Here is a 19,548-nt window from a genome sequence, read left to right as displayed (position 1 = left end):
AAGTACCCCCAGTGTCACACTGTTTCGCATCCAAAATGAGTCCCGCTATGTTTCTCCTTGCCAGCCTGTGAGGCTGCATAACTGCACACTGACCTCGCCGGACCCCGGCACCACCACTGTGAAGCGAACCAACCTGGCACGCACCATTTGCTTGCTAACCACTTTCGGAAGACGAGTTATTGAATGAGCCCACTGCACCTTCGTTCTCTCCTTTGCTGTTTCCTGTGGGACGAGTCTTTGAACATCATCAGGCGACTCGGGTTTCAACTGGTCAAAAAACTCCCGGATTGAATGTGAGCCCACGGATAGGGTACTGCAGAGGCGTAATTTTAAAAATGGTATAGCTGTTCGTACACAGATAACAAAATTCTTCACTAAAGCCTCGGCTAGGCTAAGGATGTCACAAAAAGACGAACGTCCCATGCGGGACCGCATACCCCCCTGCCTACCACATATATAGCCTAAGGAACTACCAAATGCCCGTCTACCTTATTGTATTAGACCTAATGAATAAAATAAATAAGTACAATTAGTAAAAGAAAATCCTGCAACTTAGTCTTTACTTCCTAAAGTGTTTTATTAATTTGGTAAGTCTTGGTAGGATTGAGAGTGTGGTCATGTGTGCGAATAGCAATATTCTTTAAAAATCACTGGCACACTGAATCAATCTACCCTAGGTACACATATATTTTTTTATCTCCTGCCTGATCCACGCTCTCTCCCGGTACCTCTGGTGGCCATTCGAGGCATTGAGAGGTTGAGTGGAGGAAGTTCGTCGCCTATGGATGCTCGATATGCTCTCTCAAGAAATCCAAGCAAAGCGCGCCTGATCTTGCTCCGATCATTGACCAGGGTGACATGACACTAGTCCCCACCATCGCCGAATTGTTGATCCTCTAAGACGAGGAGTGCTAAGACATTCCAGTCGAAGAAAGCAACATATTTTGTTGCATAGCGGTTTGCGTAGTTGACAGCTTGCTTGAGTAGAATGTGGGAGTTGTCTAGGAACAAACTCTCGTTCTCCGTGTCGAATTTTGCTCTCAAAGAAACTTCGTACGGTTGTCCGGGCGGTACCAATGCTTTTGCAAACTCGCTAGCTTGAATGGTCCGGAGATGTGGGCTTTTGGAATGACGCTGATGTTGACCTCAGATGGGAACAAGGTGTCGAAGGAGTCGGCAATACTGATATACGGCATAATGGGTGACTCTCACGTGACTTACGCACCGTACCTCTCCACCGACTCGTCCATTTCATAGCCATACCTTAGCCATCACTCGCCACGACTCTTTATTTTGAAACCGTCTATCATCGGACCGCCGACTATCTGACTTTGCTTTCTTCCTTCTGTTGCTCTTCTTCAAAGGGCAGCAGTAATAAACCCAAAATGGGAGGTGGGCGTTTAGATGGCGATCCCTATTGTTTATGGAAGCCTCCCCGAGATCCGCGGCGACCCGAGGTTCCATACCACCGTGGCCTGGACATTTCCATCCGACGGCACGTCCCCCCGCCGCCGTTTAGTGTAGGATACATCCAAGGACAGGAGCGGCAGCAGTCTCCTCCGCAACCAATTCGAGAGGCCACCCAGAGTGAGTGGTGTCTCCAGCACCCACCCGCCGACACGGCTCCTCATCCTGACACGACCTCACACAACCTGCATATCCTCGATGAAATAGCCTGCGGAGATGGTCGTGGATCGCAAGTTGTGCGTTGCTGGCTTGATCAAGAGGATCAGGTTTACGTTGCAAAGATCTACGATCCTCTCTATTACTCGTACACTGATGCTGGGACTCCAGTTGATGTTACCTGGCTTGCAGATCTACACTATTCCCGCGAGTCTGCTGCATATGGGGACTTGAAGGAAGCTCAAGTTGATGGCCAGCTTGTCCCGAATTACCATGGCTCTTGGACCTTCGATCTGGCACTGCTTGATTCCGAAACCCGACCAGTGCGTATGATCCTAATAGGATGGATCCAGGGCGTCGATATGTACTCTCTTGTCCAGAAAGAACAAGTCACCAGTTTCCCCCCTCAGCAGCGCCTAGATATTCTTGCCAGAGCCATGGAGATTGAAACTAAACTTGCATTCTATGGGGTACACCACCGGGACTTCTCACCAAGAAACATCATGCTCGTTGGGCCATTCGAGACACAGGTGCCTCGAGTCTTTTTGATCGACCTGAACCACTCTGTTGTCACCAGTCGACCGAACTCGAAGTATCCAAAACCTACTACAACCCGGCCAGTCAGCCCTCATCTACGTCAGTGGGGAGGATGCGGTAACGAATTCCTGTGTTGGGTTCCTCAGCCGCACCGTTCACGGCCGAGAGTTTTCAAAGGATGGCTAAAGTCGACGTGGGAAAACTCGGACGAATTTGACATCATTGAGGGACTGAATCTGACGCGTTCCCTCAAGGATCGTGTCGTGATAACACCACCGGTGCCTGACGTCAAGCCAGAGGACCCTGCATTGTACTGGCGTCGAGGTAAGAATCCATTTCTCACTCCCATGGTGAAGTCTGATGGCTAATGCACTACTAGTCCGCCTGGGACAAGAAGTAGGACTGCCACCTTCCGATGGAAACGTATACTATCAGGAGATAGAATCTGATGAAGAAAACCTTGACGAATTTTGGGCTAGGTTCTGAAAGTCACCTGTATTAAGCTGAAGTCATTCCACCCCCCGGAATAAGATCATGCCAAGAGAAATAATTTGAAATGAGTAAGAATAAGTAGCGAGAATGGCGGTTATGTGAATGGTCCTCAAGAAGGGTTAGGTCCCGGTTCGTCTCGGATGCGAAGGGAACACCTTAGACCAGAATGATCGCTCCATGGCGCTGGTCCCCAATCCGGTTCTCCATGTTCGGCGCTGGCGTCCCCCGATCCAGAAAATACACCTGGGTGCATCACCTCCATCTCCTCTGGTTCCAACCCTGTAACGGCGACCTTGTCTAGTCGATATGGTGGAAAAGCTTGCGTGCCGTCAATCCCCCAGGTGAAGCCAGGTTCTTGGGCGTGTAACCTCGTCCAGGCGTCAATGAGCTCGTTTTCTTCCACCAGGGTCGCATCTTCTGGAAGCACAGGGTTGAAATCGCCTGCAACGAGACCCCGACCGGCAATCTTGAGCATGGAGGCAATGATGGACAACTGCTGCGGGCGGCGAGACGGCTGGCGGGCAAGGGAGTCGAGATGTACATTGACCAGACGGATGCGAGAACCTTGATCTACATTGGTTGAGGGATCGAGAATGTCACAACAGAGCGCGTCTCTCCCAAAACGGCTCGGGTAGTTGACTCTCCACACTGGTCCAAGGCCAAGGGCAGTTGGCGAGGATGAGCCGTGGATGTGACCGAAGCGGGATTTGGATAGAATAATCATGGTCATAAAAATGTGCCCTCTCCAATTTGATTCGTCTGCCTCACTCGAGAGCCAATTTTGCTGCAACCGTGGATCCTGTAAGAGGGTTGCTAGGGCGGGTCGCGAGACTTCCTGGAGGAAGACGACATGGGGAGCTGGGGTTTGGCTGAGAATATGCGATAAAATAGAGGACATGCGAGATCCTGGCGAGTGCGTGCCTGCATCCACGTTCCAAGTCACAAGTGCGAGGTTCGAGCTAGTGTCGAGTGCGTGCGATCCACTGGGCAGGGAACTGGAGTTGACTGGCGCCCATCTCTGCGCAGAGGCGTCGAATTGGTTCCATGACTGGAAAACGGGTACAACACCAAGCGGCAAAGGAGTGTGGACGGGAGAGGATGATAGGAATCGCCTGCGAGACGCGTTAGTATGAATACCATCAACACGTATGTAAGCACGTGTGCATGATTAGACTGACCCCTGAAGCGCAGTTGACGTGGGAGGAGGCCGCATTGCTGGGTAATTTACTCATTAAGGTGGTGGAGTTCAGTCTGGTTAGGCCGGGGTAAAAATAGAAATGGGACCGAGGGCACGGATGTGACCCCGGAGGTGTGGCGCGGGAGTAAGATGGGCTGTGGCTGACGCTCTTGCTTCGCTACTGGGCTGGGGCCACGTCGCCACAGGCTGGTTGGCCACAGTGGTGGCGGCTTGGATCTGACAACCTTTCAAAGGAGGTTTGTTGGGGAAAAGGAGGAAAGATTGGCTTTCTTTTTCGGGGAAATCACTCCCATCTCCACATTATTTTCCCAGGTTTATTTGCAGGTTTGCAAGTGCGTACCTAATTAGTACGAGTCCAGGACGGAGTAGTAAGAGCACTGGCATCTGCAGGCCACCACCGAGTCCCGGGCGGACCTTCCCTGCCAGAACTGCCCCTAAATCCACCCTTCAATCCAATCCCAGCCAGCCCATTCCTACACATCCCTCCCTCTATCCCTCCCTCTCTCTACCATCGCTCCCCGAATCTTCATCCATCCTCTCTCCTTGTCCTGTCTTGTCTTACTTTTTGCGAGTGTGCGCCTACGGAAACGAGCATCCATCCCCATTGTGCGGCGTTGCGTTGCGTTGCCTTCCTTTTGACACGTCTCTTTGTCTTCTTTCTTGACGCTGCGTTTTGCGACCACCGTCACGTCACAAACCCTGTCCGACTCGACCGAATTCTTGCTTAGCAGGCCTCGTCATCGCCATCCACCCCCCAGCGAAGCGTTTCGTCTTTCGCACGCGACACTTCGTCAGTCCAACTCCCCGGCCACAGCGTCGCATCGCCTCGTCTCGTCCAGCGCCCTCGACTACCGATAGCAAGTGTTTGGGGCTTGCAACTCCTCCCAATCACTCCCATCGACCTCAACAACCCCTCCGTCGCCCATCATGAAGCTCCAGGCCACGCAGTCGTCGCTGCTCCTCCTCCTGCTCCCCGTCCTTGCCAATGCCCTCAACTTCCCACAGGACCCAATTCCCGCTGTTGCGCCCCCTGACAGCATCGAACCCGTTGTGCCCCCCAGCAGCGGCGGCAACCGACACGATGTTCCCACCAAGGACGCGCCTGTCGACGGCAAAGATGGAAAACCTCATCTCGGCCCCTTCGTCGATAGCGACGGCGTGAAGCGGACGACCGACATGGGCGAGAAGACTCTGCCTCCCCTCTCAGGCCGCCCTGCCGATCCAACCGTTGTCGACGGCAAGAAGATCCCCGAGACGAACGATGGTGTCATGTTTGACAAGAACCGCGACCACGCCCAAGAGGGCACAACTGGACTCGAGGGCGGCATGACCGAGAAGGCCAAGGCCAAGAAGGCTGAAGAAGTCCGTACAGGTGAAAAGGCTGTCACTCAACCCCCGCCACCAAAGGAAGCGCCCCCTTTGCCGCACAGCGAAGAGGAGAAGATCCGAACCTCCAAGGACTACGCGGGCAAGGACATCCCCAAGGCAGCTACTGAGAAGGAGGATACCACGGACTTCACTGGTTTGGATGTAAGAAACATTCATGCTCTATACCAACTTAATGTTGAAGTTGCTGACACCGTGACAGAAGCCAGATGACCTCCCTGACAGGCCCAAGGAACAATCGCCCCCTATCCACGATTCCCCCAACAAGGACCATCTCGACCTTAACAAGGGTAGCTCATCCACTGGCCACGAGGAGGAGGAGGGCCTCATCCAACCCTTCCACTCTTTCATCCTCTCCTTCACCATGATCATCTTCTCCGAGATTGGAGACAAGACTTTCCTGGTGGCTGCTCTCATGGCTATGAAGCACGACCGGATGGTTGTTTTCACCGCTGCTGGTGGCGCTCTGGTCGTCATGACTATCCTCTCAGCCATCATGGGCCACGCTGTCCCAGTCCTCATCCCCAAACGCCTCACTAGCTTCCTTGCTGCTATCCTATTCTTCGTCTTTGGTGCCAAATTGATGCGAGAGGGACTCCAGATGGACCCCAACGAAGGTGTCTCGGCCGAGATGCACGAGGTCGAGCAGGAGCTCGCAGAGAAGGAAAAGGAGATGGGACGGAAGCGAGGAGACTCCGTCGACGCCTACACCCTTGAGATGGGACTTAACGGCAGAAGATCAAGGACTAACAACCGATTGGTCTCGCCTCCTCGATCCCCCTCGCAGTCCCCTGTCCGTGGCGCTCCCGATGGCTCAAACCCTCTTTCGAATCTGCTTCAGGGCACGAACAACTTGCTCTCGCTGCTGCTGAGCCCGGCCTGGGTCCAAACCTTTGTCATGACTTTCCTGGGCGAATGGGGTGACAGAAGCCAGATCGCCACTGTCGCTATGGCTGCCGGTCAGGATTACTGGTGGGTCACTCTTGGCGCCACGGTTGGACATCTCCTCTGCACTAGCATCGCTGTCATTGGCGGCCGAGCCATTGCTGGGCGTGTCAGTCTCAAAGTTGGTAAGTTCGCATCTCTATGATCCAATTAACGTTCCTTGGCTAACTTGTTTCAGTCACTATCGGTGGTGCCGCCTCTTTCCTCCTCTTCGGTTTCATCTACCTCCTTGAGGCGATGTACAGCTGAGTGGTTCCCTGAAATGGACCCCTTAGCCATCAAATCATTCCTATGTATAGACCGCGACTCTGCAGCTCTCACATGAGGCACTTCATTAGTCGCGCACCTTGCGTTTAGCCATTTTAATCAAGAACTCACTATACGGCCGCTCGACGAAACCTGGAGTTTTTATCGCACATCAACGACAATGCCAATGGAGGGGAGTCAATGAACCTGAAGGGAATTTTGCGGGTTTGGCCTTTCTCTCATTTGGACAGTTGGAAACATCCGTATAAACCAGACAGAGAAAATTTAGATACTGCGGAGTTTTGGGCACGTTGCGCCACATCGGACGGGTTGCTACTGGATGGAACGAAACGGGATCTGATGTGGTTGACTTGTTGTATCGGATTGGTAGGGATCAATGCCAGCAAGGACGTGGGATCTGCGTTTAAGACATCCCTGTAATATAAGAACATGTACGGATTACATTGGGCTTATTACGGAGTATAAAGTCCATCGATTAATGCCCCCGCCTGTCCCTCATTGCCTCCACGTGCATCAACTTCACGGCGACCAGCACAAACGTAGAATGTCTTTACTCAATCACTTCAGACGTTCTTTATTTGATGGTATCATCGACCTCAAACTCCATCCGTGTATGCACCCAGCAAATCCCAAACCCCTACCCAAGCACAACAGCTGCAACTGCAAAACATCTGCGTCGTTTTTCATTTTTTCCAGTTTTATTCTTCAGAAAGCCTGCTTGATCAGTTCAACTGATCTCGGGATGGACAGGCAACAGAGAAACGCCCCCAGTCAAGAAAACACGTGGGGAAAATAGAGGGACGCAAGCGAAAAAAAGACCTCCAAAGAACAGAGACTCGGAAATTAAAAAGACAAGTACATCAAAAGGTACACGAGTGGTATCCGACACAGTTTGCTTCAAACTCCGTAATGTTTCCAACATGTGCGACACGTGGCCGTCATCGACAAGGTTTCGTCCAACAGAGCAATACGACTTCCTTGCAAGTATTTCTATGCCGTGATTCCGTAAAATATACCCGTAACTATAAGATAAGATACTCTTGTTCATCAGATTCTGGTTTCTTCTCCCCCGTCGTTGTTTCGTCAAGACCTGCTCTTGCGGTCCGGTAATAAGTCAAGCTGAGCGTTTATCGTTCTTCCTCATCTTCCTCATTGATGGGTGCTGGGGTTCGACGCTCCGTTCGTCTCTTGGGCCGCCGGTGCCTCGAGCTGCTGATGTTGCTGGCCGAATCATCCGGCATAATATCTCCTTCATCGAATCCCCACTCGCTGTCACTTGCGGGGTCGCATTCACTCCCCGCCGCCCAGGCAGGGCGTTCGTACCCAGAGCCCTGCGAATTGCCAGAGCTAGGGCCAGGGAGGACGTCGATACGGCGGCGATTCTGAAGGTTCTGCATCAGGCCAGCACCGCGCTGGCGGAGGGCCGTTCGAACTACTTCTGCCCTGAGGTGAAGCTTTTCGAAGGCATCCTCCAGGCACTCCATACCCTTGTAGATCTCTCGCTCAATCTCGGCAATGGCCGCCATTTCCATCTCCTCGTCGTTCGAGACTGCTTGTCGGCCGGGTAGCCCTGAGGATGGGAGGCTCACGAAGGAGTTGGGAGTAGTGCCCCTGGAGTAAACTGAGAAGGGTGTTGTGTTTCTTGATCCAAACCCAGAAGGCCCGCGAGGCCCTGGGCTCATGGTTCGTGTGTGGTAATAGCCGCTCGCCGGGGTAGCTCCTCTTGACTCCATAGCGGAGGTGAAATCATCATCGGCACCCGACCAGAGGAAGCCGTCGAATCGACCCGAGATCAAAATTTCCCATTCCGAACTGTTGATATTGGAGAGGGTGACCAGCAAGTCATGGGTATGAGGATTCTTGATGAGATACATTACGGACTCGGCGTCGCGGGGGACCTGCGGTAGGCGGTAGAGTCGCTGCAGCGAGAGTCCAGTCTTGATGAGGAAGTCACTTCGCGGTCGGTGAGCTGGCGTCGGAGCACGGTTTCCTGGTCGTAGCTCCCTTGAGCCACTGAGGAGGGCATTGAAGTATGGACGGTCCTCGGCGTCAAGGCTGGTCAAGACGGCGAAGGTCAAAGTTTCATCGTCGACATCCTGAGGGGGGGGAACCGGCGTTTCTCCAGTATTCGAGAGCCATCGGTCAACAGCAGACCGGACCTTCTTCGTTTGGCGGAGATAGTGTTCCCTAAACTCTTCCGCGATATCAGGGTCCAGCTTGATAGGAGATGAAGGGCGCGCGGGAATCTCAGCGGAGATCTCGGCTGCCTTAGTCCCAATCTCGGCAAGGTCGAATGGGGGCCATTGAGGAACCTCGATTCGTCCGCTAACCCACTCCAGAACATCTCCCCAAGTTAGACCTCGGTGGATCTCATGGGCGGTCTCACACATGACACAGGAGCAACCATTGGGAGGGAGGTCGCGAGAGAAGACATTCTCGAGCCGGTCGAGGAGTCTCCGCGCGACTGAGCGGTGGCCGGTGGCCACGGCAATCGAACCTTGCTTACCCAGAACTGCGTTATACTGGTCGAGGAGGTTGAAGAATGGGGCGAAGAGAGTTTCTGCTCCAGCAAGGGGTGGGTTGGATGGCCGTGTGCCGTTCTGTCGTGGCAGAACTGCTAAGAAATTCTTGGGCGCAGGATAAGAGAGGCCACCATTCTGCAACAGGTAATCCACTCTCGGGGCATCCTGGATATCAAGAGCAGGCGGAGGGGGAGGAGGCGGTGGAGCGGCAGCGAATCCAGACGCAGGCGTTGCCGTTTTCGAGTGCAAGTTTGAATCGAAATCATCAACATCGAGTACTGAAGGGGTCCCGGGCTTGGCATCAGGGTAGAGGTTTGAGGGAGGAAATTGTGGTGCCTGAGTAGGTGTCTTGGGGGATGAGCCCTGGACACTCGAGGGCGAGGATTCGATGTCCTCAGGCTCGAGCCTCCTTCGACTTCGGGTCGACGACGTTCGCTTGACACGAGATGAGCTGGAGGAGGCTCTCGAGTCGGACCGGAGCTTGTCGCGGGGGTTGGCCGAGGATTTGATGTAGGTCGCCTGGCTTGATGACATAGATCTGCGGCTGACTTTGGAGCGATCCTCGTTGTGGGAGGCAGATCGAGAGAGGGTCGAGGTTCTCGACTTTGGTCGGTCCAGCGTCTCGTCCCTGGGTTTATCCTTTTTAGGTGTGTCTTTCTTCACCTCTTCCGCCGGGGCTTCCTCGTCTGGCGTCTCGATCTTTGGAGTCTCCGCTGTCTGGGATTCGGCCTTTGGCGTCTCCTCGCCAGGACGCGCAGCCTCCTCGGCTCCCATCTTATCGGCGTCGAGATCGGTCTCCGGCGGGCTGGGTGGCCGGTCCGAGGGTTCGTTGGATGGGGAGGGTTTCCGGGTGACATCTTCACCGCCAAGGCTACCGGTTCCGATGTCGGTAGTATTAGGGGTCAAGAAGGGGTTAAGGGGGTTGGGCACGGCAAGAGACTCTCGACTCTCGACGGCTTCCTTGCTGTGGGCTTTGCTGAAGTTCGGGTATGGTAGGGAGATGCGGGAGGAGAGTAGGGAGGTGCCGACCATGGAGGCGGTCCGGGTCAGATCAGATTGGGTGAGGTCGCTGGTTGAGGCGGCCCGCTCGCGACGGCGGTGGTCATGGTGGTCATCCCTCTCCTTGTCGCGCTTGCGGTGATGGCGACGGCTCGAGGTTTCACTACCTTCGCTGAGCTTGCTCTTCGAGGAGCGCGAAGAGCGGTGGTGACGACGCTCGCCGTCCCGGTCCCGGTCTCGATCGCCATCTCGGTCCTTGCGTTCCTTGCGCTCAGACTTGGAGCGTCGGGCCTTTTCGCGTGGCCGGTCGTCGACTGGGACCTCGACGTCACGGTCCTTGGAGGACATGGTGGACCATGGGCCGGAGGGAAAGAAATCGGAGTCGGAGTCGGTTCGCGGTCGATCGGTAGCGGAGGCGGCTGGGGCAAATGAAAGACAGCGAGTATCTCCGGCAGAGATGTTGAGCAAGAAAGAATAGCAATGTTGAGTCGAAGGCGAAGTTGGTGCGAAAGCCGAGGTGCGGCGTGATGTGAGGGGATAGTTAGTTGTCGGAAGGAGCGTCCAGACCGATGAGGCTTGATCTTTGTGCCTTCCTTCCCTGGGCTGCGTGTCTGGGGCTGGGTCACTGGTCGGGTCGCGGTTCAGGCACTAAACCGCACCAGGGGACCACCTCGAATTAGGCAGGGACCCAGTAAAGTGGCCGCCGGTTCAGGCTACCTTGTGGCTGCTAGCTCCCCAGCCAGCAGGAATGAATAATAATAATAAAATGGAATCGGTTAAAGGGACGGGGTCCGATGGCGGTGGGGCCGGATAAGTTGCGGAGGAGGCGGGAGACGGGGAAGGAGAAGGAGAAGGGCGAATGAAGGAAGCATTTAATCGCACTTCTTGACGGCAGATGGCGAAGCTGGCGATGACGACGACGATAAAGACTGTGATTGAGGAATGTGTAACTACCAGGTTCAAGTTTGTCGTCATGAGGTGGCCATGCATCCACCATCCACAATCCACCATCCACCATCCTTCTTTGAGACACACAAGTGTCGCCGCGCACAAGTTTACAGTTACTAGTTACATATTACATACCTACGTGCATGCACCCGCCAGCACAGCGCGCCCGTGTGAGCTGTCCAAGGTAGAAGGGGACGGAAGCAGCCAAGCAGTGAGCACTGGACAGGTCGTCGCCGCCTGTGGAACCTTCAACACCCGCCTGTGCAGCGTCGCAGAGCCACGAATACAGGGGGGCGCAGGGCTTACAAGGGTTCCACCGGCGCTGAGGGCCAACCACGAGCCGGCCCTAACACGAGTCGAGCTCGTCCAGTGGGGAGAGTGAGTGGTGTGGTATGACTCTCCAGGGCTCCAGGGCTCCAGGGTGCTGCAGCGCTCCTCCATGCGTGCCCAATGATGAGCCAACCAGCCAACCAGCCAACCACCGGACCCGCCCGGCTAGCCGCCAGCTGTTGAAGAAACGCAATGGGATGATCCTGGTTGTCTGGGTCGGTAAGACGCACTCGTCGGGTCGCCTTCAGGCACTAGTTGAAAGTGCACCAGCGGTGTCAGTGTCAATGTGCAATGTGCAATGTGCAATGTGACCTACTTATCTGGAAATATAACATGTTACCCACGAAAAGTAGTAATGCCCGCAGGGATTGTGAGGCTGGCGGTAAGTGTCGGCCCAATATCTTGCCATTTATAAGCCCACTGCAGGCTCAGGTCGTGGACGTTGCCAATTGGCCAAGAGACCTCTACCACTCCAATAGCATCCCAGTCGAACATGCCAACGTTGCAAGTTATATCACGGCTATACCCCACTGAACAAGGGCTGGGCGCTAAGACCGTCATCTCCAAGGCTCAAACTACCATCGCCGTCTCCAGCAAATCGACCGCAGTAGCCAGTGTACTGTGTCACTCCCCTCTAATATCTCCAAGTGCCACCAAGTTCCCTCTCTTGTACTTGTACGTCCAAGTATCTTCATCTGTGTGCTCCTTAATTTAGACCCGGGCATTCTCTAACATGGCATACTCACAAGGGAACACGCCGGCGCTAAATCTGTTTAGCCTGGTTGCTTTAGAACATCCGTTATACAGGAACATCCATCTTTAATGAAAAATATATCAACCTAGCCTACTGCAGGTTCTGAATTCAACCTGTATTAGTAAGAACGAGCAATCTTCTGCCAGATGGACAACAACCCACCTCTCCCGGACCTTTGGCGCGAAGCGTACAACCGTTGTCTAAAGAGGTTGCCAGCGAAAGATGTGGCTGCCGTCCTCCGGGTCAACTCCTACGATGAATTAAAGGAAAGCATCTCATCTAGCAACCGAAAGCTCATGAACTCGACTATCCCGAAGACGTTGGCAAAAATCGAACCTTTCCTTTCCTCAATCCGACAATTCTTCTCAATCATTGATTCCATGGTACAAGCAAACCCCGAAATTGCCGCACTGGTCTGGGGCTCGATTAAGTTTTTGTTCGAGGTACCATTTGCGTCCACACATTACACTGCCTTACCAGGTGCGCCATAGACGCGTGTGCTCATATTGTTTATTCCACAGTTATCAGACCGCATCCAGAATGCCACCGAACAAGTTGCCGACGGACTGGTCGACATCTCAAATCAGATGCCACGCTTTGAAGCATACCGTAACATGTTCGATAAAGCCGACAGACTTACCCGTGCCCTAGTAGACCTGTACGAAGCGATTGCGCAGTTTTGCATAGATTGCGTAATCCTCTTCAATCGCAATACTTTAAGTCAAGAGTCTCGACTTCAAAATTGCACGTCTGTGCTGACGTAGATATTCCAGAAATCCTGGTCAATACGGTCCTGAAAAACTATGGCAAACGTTTTCAGGCAGCCCGGTCTCAAATCGTGAAAGCCTCTCGGTTTGTCGACGTAGAGGCAGTTGCATGCAACATGGAACTTGATGGGTTGAGGTTTGAGCAAGTTATGAGTGTCCTAAATCAGTCCTCTATCGGCGATCAGCAACCAAACACAAACACCGTCAAATTTCCTTGTCACCAGATCCCGTATGACCGGAATCCGACATTTTTCGCAAGATCACAAGAGCTCGGGGTTTGTTATGACACTTTGCTCGACCCGGCAGCTAAAAGTTCGAACCTGCGTTGGCTGTCCTTGCATGGCGATGGTGGCGTTGGAAAAACTTCCATCGCCCTTGAGTTTGTGCATCGACACAAGGACGCGTACGATGTCATTGCTTGGTTCCAGGCTGATAAAGTCCTCAAACTCGAACGCGGGTTCAAAGACTTTGCGGCTCATTTAGGTGTTCACAAAGACAAGGCAGATGCGAAGCTGATCAAAGAGAGGTCTTAGCCTTTCTCTCAGAGACCAGTAAGCAGTATTTGAAGTTATCCAAGCATAATTGAGTCACTGACCACACTGGCGATTGTAGCCCGAAATTGGATCATGGTTTTCGACAACGTTGAGCATGATATCGCCTTGAAGGATTATGTCCCTAAAACTGGTTGTGGGTCGATTCTTCTGACTAGTCGCGACCCTGACTCGCGATACGGGCTTGGTATCTCGGGATGTCGCGTCGCCTCTTTCGACAATGACGATTCAGCTCAGTTTCTTTTCCAGTCACTTCCGTATTCGGACCTCGGCGATCCTCTCGAGCAGCGCGCTGCTAAGTCCCTTCTCAGAGAGCTGGGAGGCCTTCCCCTCGGTATTCGCCAAATTGGTAATTTCATTCGGGAATCCGGATCGAGCATTCAGGAATGTGTAACTCTTCTAGCCAACAAAGCCGAGGAACGGGATATCCTCTCAGATGAAAGCGGTCTCTCCGTTGTCCCATATAGTTCTTCACTGTCCAAGACTTGGGAAGCCTCGGTCAATCAACTTGATCGCGGTAGCCTAAGCATCCTGTCGCTTCTGTCCTTCTTTGACCCTGACTGCATTCAGAGCCAATTTACTAAAGAGATTCGACAACTCACTCCCAGGTTCCGGCGATTTTTTCCCGATACGGTTACGTCCGTCCAGTACGATTAACTCTAGAATTAACTGGTATCGTGACTGATTTAAGTTCCAAATGGTTGCAGTCCATGCGACACTTATTGCGTCGAGGACTGATAGAGCAGATGCAGTCCAGTAAAACAGTACGCATACATCGTCTTGTTCAGACGGCTATGCTACATTCAATCAAAAACGAGCAACGTCAAGTGTTCTTTGACATTGCTCTTGAGGTAATTGAAAGGGCCATCCTCAGAGCCAAGACACCGGGGATACGCTATTCGGGCGCTGGGACGTTTGCGCTGAACATGCTCCCCACGTCCAAAGGCTCCAGGAATTGCAGGAGTCTTGGCAACTCAATGCTTTTTCGACCTCATCGCATTTCAATTTCTTCTTCAATAGCTCATGGTAACCAAACTCTTTACCCGCACTGATAGTTAAAGATTCTGATTTCGTTTTATTTTTTTGAGTCACAGGTATTTACTAGAACTGTCATGCCGTCCAAACACCCTTAGGATGAGACTCAATTCTGTGCGTTGCTCGAAATCCTCTCTAATATCTTATGAATACACGAAACTCGCAACTCATGCGCGGAACTTCCCCTGGGCCAGTATCAAAGGCTGTATGTAGTACATCTACCAAGACGCGATTGTTAGGTTCTGAACCTGTTTCTTGGACGGCAGTTCTTGTTCTGAGCACTTACGTTGCGGCGCATGCGGATCGGAATCCCATGACATAAAAACCCATGCTTCGTCTCCTGCCTGCTCGCTGAGGAAGTACCAGCTATGCTCGGGGTGGTGGTAAGCCATGTAACTCTCGCCAATGCGGTCCGCCGGTACAACGTTGCTACTCTGAAAGTCGCGATCATGCCGAACTGTACGCGAGTCACACAAGGCAAGTGGCCATTCTGTCACTTTTTCCACAAGCGGTATCCAAAGACTTGGTGATTTTCTTGTCAGCTACGCCAACATTGGCTTTTGAAAGAGGTGAGTCTCATCAATCATACTTGACAATTCCGAAGCGATTACCTGTGCCGACCTGGTCACTAGCAACCTCCGGCCAAAGCGTCTTCAGCCGTGCCCACCCAGCAGCAGAGGTCTGGTCTGTGAGTGCATTAGCAAGCACAGGCATGTGGGTTTTCTTTCGTTCGTATTGAGTTGTGATACATACCTGCGTGCACCTGGTTCTAATCTAACTTCTGTCTGCTCCCTCAAGGTGAGCAAGTTGCCGGCACAAGGTCAAAAAAACACAGTTTTTATCCACAGTTCAAACATTTGTTACCCAATGCTACCACAATGACGAAATATCAAGCTTTTCAACTGTGCACCTGGTTCACAGGCACATCCAAACCAGGCGAGCCGCATAAGTCGGCGCGCCCAAAGCCAGGGTGACGATATCGCACCTTTTTGTGGTGGAAATATCAGTATGCCCTTTTTCCAATCACATTATTTCTATTCTTCTATATTCATACCTGATGTTCAAGTACGCGTGCGTCCCGCGCTCCCGTCTTCTCCAGGACTATCTCCCCCGCGCGCATGTAAAAGTCGCCAGTGACCCACTCTCTGTCTGCGAATCGCTTCGGGTCGGGCCGTGGATTCAAGAGTGCAACTTCAAACCCCTGTCTGGTCAATAGTGGCTGTCCAGTTAGTGTAAGCATGCGTACGTCGCGTATAGGTATGTTCGGGACATCAGTCGGGACAATGTCCGTGGCCGCGGCGTCGGAAATGCCGCTAACATCTATGAGGCACACATATGGTTTGTCAATCAGATATAAAGGGTCACGCTTCAGGTAGCATAGTGACGCCAGTATTTCCGCTGAGCTATTGGGCACCGACTGTGCATGAAATGAATCCATATCAAATTGCCTCGTTTTCACAAAGAAATTATAAGTGCGTTTGCATCAGATTCACGCGGGGGGGCGCCGAGCCTTATGAAGTGCTCCGGGTTCAATTTCGTCACAAGATCTATATCGCCCAATAGTGACATGATTCCGAATATTGGCGACCCTGCACTTACGTGGCGGTCCATGGTTGTCTTTTTCAACCCAAACGGCATAACTTTTACAAAGGCAAAGCCAGAAACGAGAGACGGATTGGAAATGACCACGATTGTTATCCGACATTGCATCTAGCAAGATGGAAATTATCATACGTGGGTGAAGCTCTTGCTATTCTTCCTATCTTACGAATGTCTTCCAGACCAGCTGTTAGGAAAGCAGTCTCATGCTAAGTCTCAGACTCTCGGCAAGCAAGTCTTTTGGCCTCGGACCTCGGAGGCTGCCGGAGGCCGCCAGTGTTACAGCACAGGTCAGCTATGCATATTCCAGGATGTCACATCAGGCGATGGAAATCTAGCATGATAGCTCTAGTATTATCTAGCTTAAACGAAGGTCGTAGGGTCAGTCTTATAAGTGAATTACATGATGACAGCGTAGCCTGTCGAGGTCAGAAGCTTCAGCCGCATCTCGGAAATCCCCTGGGCAGGCTGGTCTTAACCTAGAAGCTAGAAAAGCTAGATATATAGAGTCTTAGGAAGACGTGGTCCATTGGACGGATCCGCCTGTAGCTGGAATGCTATCTCGTAGTGTGATACAGCCTACAGGATATAGCCACGGAGTCGGAAATCCAAATTTGCCAATCTCGAGCTCATCGAACTGGGTATCCGCCTCGAAGGAAATGCCTTTTCGTACAACTGCATCAGCTGGAGAAGTTTAGCATCTTGTCCTTTGCGAGCGACAAATGTTAGGCCAAATGGTCGGCCATTAAGGTATATGCCGAGTGGAACAGTTCCCATGGGCGCACCTGGGAAGGACAGAGATTGATTAGCTTGAATACGTCAAGAAAATGAGCATCTTGCCCACCTGCAATTGTCGAGTATATGCTTATCCATGACCAACCTGGTGTCACCAGGAAGTCGACGTGGTGTGTTTTGAATGCATGCTCGATGCCTTCTGTGACAGCCCAGGTGTATAACGTGCTCATAATGCCCTCATATTCCGCTTCATCAATGCTTTCTTCTTCAGCGCTCTTCTCAAGAACTTCTTGACCCTGAGGAAAGTGAAGGCCGTCTGGAGGGAATCACTGGTTAATAGAATCCATTCAGTTGTGTGCGCTATGTTGCATACCTTTCTGAAGGGAGTCAGCCCAGTGTTCCTTGTTGTACTCAACTAACTCGATCAAGTTTTTGACAGGGGCGCTGTTGGCCTCGAGATAGAAATCGGCAAAACTAGACTTCATGTCACGACCTTCATAATGGTGAATCTCTCACTAAAATCTTGTGATGCAAAGCGTTTGCGTATTGCTGAGCTACTTACGCATTATGGGCTGCATCTTCTCCCAAGCTTGTGGGATGAGTCCAGCGCTCGGGAAACTTGCGTTCATATTAACAACCGCACCCAGGGTTTCCATCCGGTGCAGAGCCTCTGATACGGCTTTGTACATCTATAAGATGGTGAGAAGATGGCTGTTGAGGGTAACGTGGCACATACCTTGACCTCGCCAATCTTATCGTGATATGAACCATGAGCTTTGCCGAAGAAATCCGGGTCAGCCCGACCTAGGCGAAAGTCGGCCCAAACAGCACCATCGGCAATCTTGTAATTTGAGCTCGCGATATCTTGGGCCAATGGCTCGTTGGGTTGAGCTATGATGCCGAGAACGCTAGCCAAGTCAACCGTTGACTTGGCTAGAATGCCGGGTCTGTCGAAGGAGGTGGAAACGGGAAAGAGACCATGATTCGAGACGAGGTCTTTAGAGGCAACGAAGCCGAAGAGAGCTGCGTGTGATGCAGGACAAGTAACGGAGCCAGCGGTCTCAGTACCTAGAGCGACTGGCACAAATCCGGCAGAGACGGCAACAGCAGAACCACCCGAAGATCCACATGGGGAGTCGAAAGTATAGGCGGAGCGTGTCGATCCGCCTACTTTAGACCATCCGGAGCCTAGATTGTCGCCCTTGAGGCCACAAAACTCATCAAGGTTCGTTTTGCCAAGAATGATGGCTCCGGCTTTACGAAGTTGATGGATTGCGGTAGCATCGTGCTTAGTAGTGACATTAGCAAATGCATAGGCGCCCCCACTGGTAGGCAGTCCGAGTGACGGGTCTGTCGCAAAGTTGTCCTTGACCAGGACCGGAACGCCAAATAGAGCGCTTTCTTGGACACCGTGACGGCGCTCACTGTCAATGCCTGTGGCGGTAGACCGAAGCTGGTCGCGAGAAACGAGGCTGAGGACCGAGTTCAAACGAAGGCCATTCTTGTCGTGACGTTGAATGCGACTAAGACATTCTTCGACGAGTTGAGCGCTACTAATGGCCCCAGAGCCCAAGAGGGCAGAAAGATCGCCGACTGTGGCCGTGAGGAGATTCACGGACCGTGGCAAGGAAGTATTGCCCAACGGCAAGCTCCAAAGTGTCGCAACAATGAGAGCGACCAAAGCCAAAGTCCAAGTGAGCCGATTCGCGACCATGTTGCAGGCAGCCGTGCAGACGTGCGGGCGGATTTTTCTTCTTCTCCTTCTTCTTCTTGAGGGTTTGGCAGGAAGGAAAAGGCGGAAGGCTTTGGATTTGATTCTCGACGAGGGATTCTCAAATTAATAAAAGTCTTGGATTTCGTGAGACACAGACACCTGGCAAAAAGGTGATTAACGGTTCGAGCACGCTGACGGCCCAGGCCCAGGGAGTGCAAATGACGTAACCACGCCGCACTTTCCAGTGGTGTGGTGTAACTGTAGGGACCTAGGTACGGTACCTAGGTAGGGTGTTGAAGCGCCTGACTGGCGGTTGGCGGCCAGCCGGTGAGGAAACGCATGGATATATGGATGAGACAGGATGGCATCGGGTGTGATGGGCGCCGTAGGCTTCTCGTCTCAACGCCCGCCCCAAGCCAGTTGCATACGAGACATACGTAAGGTATGACCCAGGCATCGCCGACAATGCCATGAAATGATGAAGCAACCAGGCATCGACCAGCATGACATCCGCGGCCGCTTTCTGCCTACAGTGATGTGACAAAAGTCTCCACCCACCCACCGAACTTCCCACAACCTGTATTATCACCACCAAACTTCACTTATACATTTCTCAGCGAAATAAAGTCCAATAAATATATTTCATACACTAAAAAGATGCCCTGCTTCTGAAGTTCAATATTTTGTATACCATCCTCGTGCCCGGATTACAGCGCGCAATCTGCGCTCGAGTGAGTCCATGAGGTTCCGAATTGTCTCCTGGCTTATTCCGTCCCACACAATGCTCACGCATCTTTGGAATTCGGCTCTGTCGGCGAAGTTGTCCTTAAGATCTTGAAGATAAGGGAACCTTTTTCTTAGGTTTTTCTTGAGAATCGCCCAAAGGTTCTCAATCGGGTTCAAATCCGGTGAGTTTGGCGGCTATTCCAGAAGCTCAATATCATGGTCATAAAGCCAACTCAAAATCCTCCTTGCTGTATGAATACTAGCATTATCCTGCTGAAACCTTCTGGTCCCATCATACTGAGGCAGGAGACCGTCCCGAAGTGCCATCTCATAGCTCCAGGCTGAATAACCGTAGAGACGAGGTGTTATTAGTTGCAGCCTCGACGCGCGAGGCATACCGGTTCTGCCGACACAGCACAT

At 52.3% G+C, this 19,548-nt stretch overlaps 8 protein-coding genes across 8 annotated transcripts; 4 read left to right on the top strand and 4 right to left on the bottom strand.

The window, feature by feature from the left end:
• Positions 1-1,826: 1,826 nt before the first annotated feature.
• On the top strand, positions 1,827-2,375 carry BGZ61DRAFT_279537 (uncharacterized protein; the record flags this gene model as incomplete). The annotated part of the gene is made up of 1 exon (XM_046238439.1): positions 1,827-2,375. A coding segment is annotated over one exon (549 nt), but the record flags the coding sequence as incomplete, so codon positions are not given.
• A 386-nt stretch (positions 2,376-2,761) lies between these two features.
• BGZ61DRAFT_485763 (endonuclease/exonuclease/phosphatase family protein) lies at positions 2,762-3,865 on the bottom strand (the record flags this gene model as incomplete). The annotated part of the gene is made up of 2 exons (XM_046249752.1): positions 2,762-3,764; positions 3,831-3,865. The coding sequence occupies 2 exons, from the start codon at positions 3,863-3,865 to the stop codon at positions 2,762-2,764; spliced, it is 1,038 nt and encodes a 345-aa protein (XP_046095768.1).
• Positions 3,866-4,646: 781 nt separating this feature from the next.
• On the top strand, positions 4,647-6,627 carry BGZ61DRAFT_171064 (uncharacterized protein). Its single transcript, XM_046237591.1, has 3 exons — positions 4,647-5,380; positions 5,442-6,306; positions 6,360-6,627. Exons 1-3 carry the CDS (start codon positions 4,778-4,780, stop codon positions 6,428-6,430), a joined length of 1,539 nt encoding a protein of 512 aa, XP_046095767.1. The 5' UTR covers positions 4,647-4,777; the 3' UTR covers positions 6,431-6,627.
• Positions 6,628-7,117: 490 nt separating this feature from the next.
• On the bottom strand, positions 7,118-10,772 carry BGZ61DRAFT_465147 (uncharacterized protein). Its single transcript, XM_046247543.1, has one exon. The coding sequence runs from the start codon at positions 10,315-10,317 to the stop codon at positions 7,576-7,578; it is 2,742 nt and encodes a 913-aa protein (XP_046095766.1). The 5' UTR covers positions 10,318-10,772; the 3' UTR covers positions 7,118-7,575.
• A 1,243-nt stretch (positions 10,773-12,015) lies between these two features.
• BGZ61DRAFT_171026 (uncharacterized protein) lies at positions 12,016-13,451 on the top strand. The gene is made up of 4 exons (XM_046237590.1): positions 12,016-12,444; positions 12,523-12,721; positions 12,775-13,319; positions 13,381-13,451. Exons 1-3 carry the CDS (start codon positions 12,148-12,150, stop codon positions 13,299-13,301), a joined length of 1,023 nt encoding a protein of 340 aa, XP_046095765.1. The 5' UTR covers positions 12,016-12,147; the 3' UTR covers positions 13,302-13,319; positions 13,381-13,451.
• On the top strand, positions 13,395-13,976 carry BGZ61DRAFT_540131 (uncharacterized protein; the record flags this gene model as incomplete). The annotated part of the gene is made up of 1 exon (XM_046254870.1): positions 13,395-13,976. The coding sequence occupies one exon, from the start codon at positions 13,395-13,397 to the stop codon at positions 13,974-13,976; it is 582 nt and encodes a 193-aa protein (XP_046095764.1).
• A 596-nt stretch (positions 13,977-14,572) lies between these two features.
• Positions 14,573-16,059, bottom strand: BGZ61DRAFT_485760 (uncharacterized protein; the record flags this gene model as incomplete). Its single annotated transcript, XM_046249751.1, has 6 exons — positions 14,573-14,811; positions 14,966-15,040; positions 15,108-15,123; positions 15,409-15,555; positions 15,601-15,674; positions 15,954-16,059. 6 exons carry the CDS (start codon positions 16,057-16,059, stop codon positions 14,573-14,575), a joined length of 657 nt encoding a protein of 218 aa, XP_046095763.1.
• Positions 16,060-16,532: 473 nt separating this feature from the next.
• BGZ61DRAFT_370299 (amidase family protein) lies at positions 16,533-18,402 on the bottom strand (the record flags this gene model as incomplete). Its single annotated transcript, XM_046242012.1, has 5 exons — positions 16,533-16,738; positions 16,798-17,004; positions 17,062-17,181; positions 17,251-17,377; positions 17,425-18,402. The coding sequence occupies 5 exons, from the start codon at positions 18,400-18,402 to the stop codon at positions 16,533-16,535; spliced, it is 1,638 nt and encodes a 545-aa protein (XP_046095762.1).
• Positions 18,403-19,548: the final 1,146 nt, after the last annotated feature.

The sequence above is a fragment of the Ilyonectria robusta genome (assembly GCF_021365365.1).
Source record: "Ilyonectria robusta strain PMI_751 chromosome Unknown BGZ61scaffold_40, whole genome shotgun sequence".
In the NCBI taxonomy this organism is placed as follows: domain Eukaryota; kingdom Fungi; phylum Ascomycota; class Sordariomycetes; order Hypocreales; family Nectriaceae; genus Ilyonectria; species Ilyonectria robusta.
Note: the sequence above shows the minus strand (reverse complement) of the source record. Positions and strands in the feature narration are given on the sequence as shown.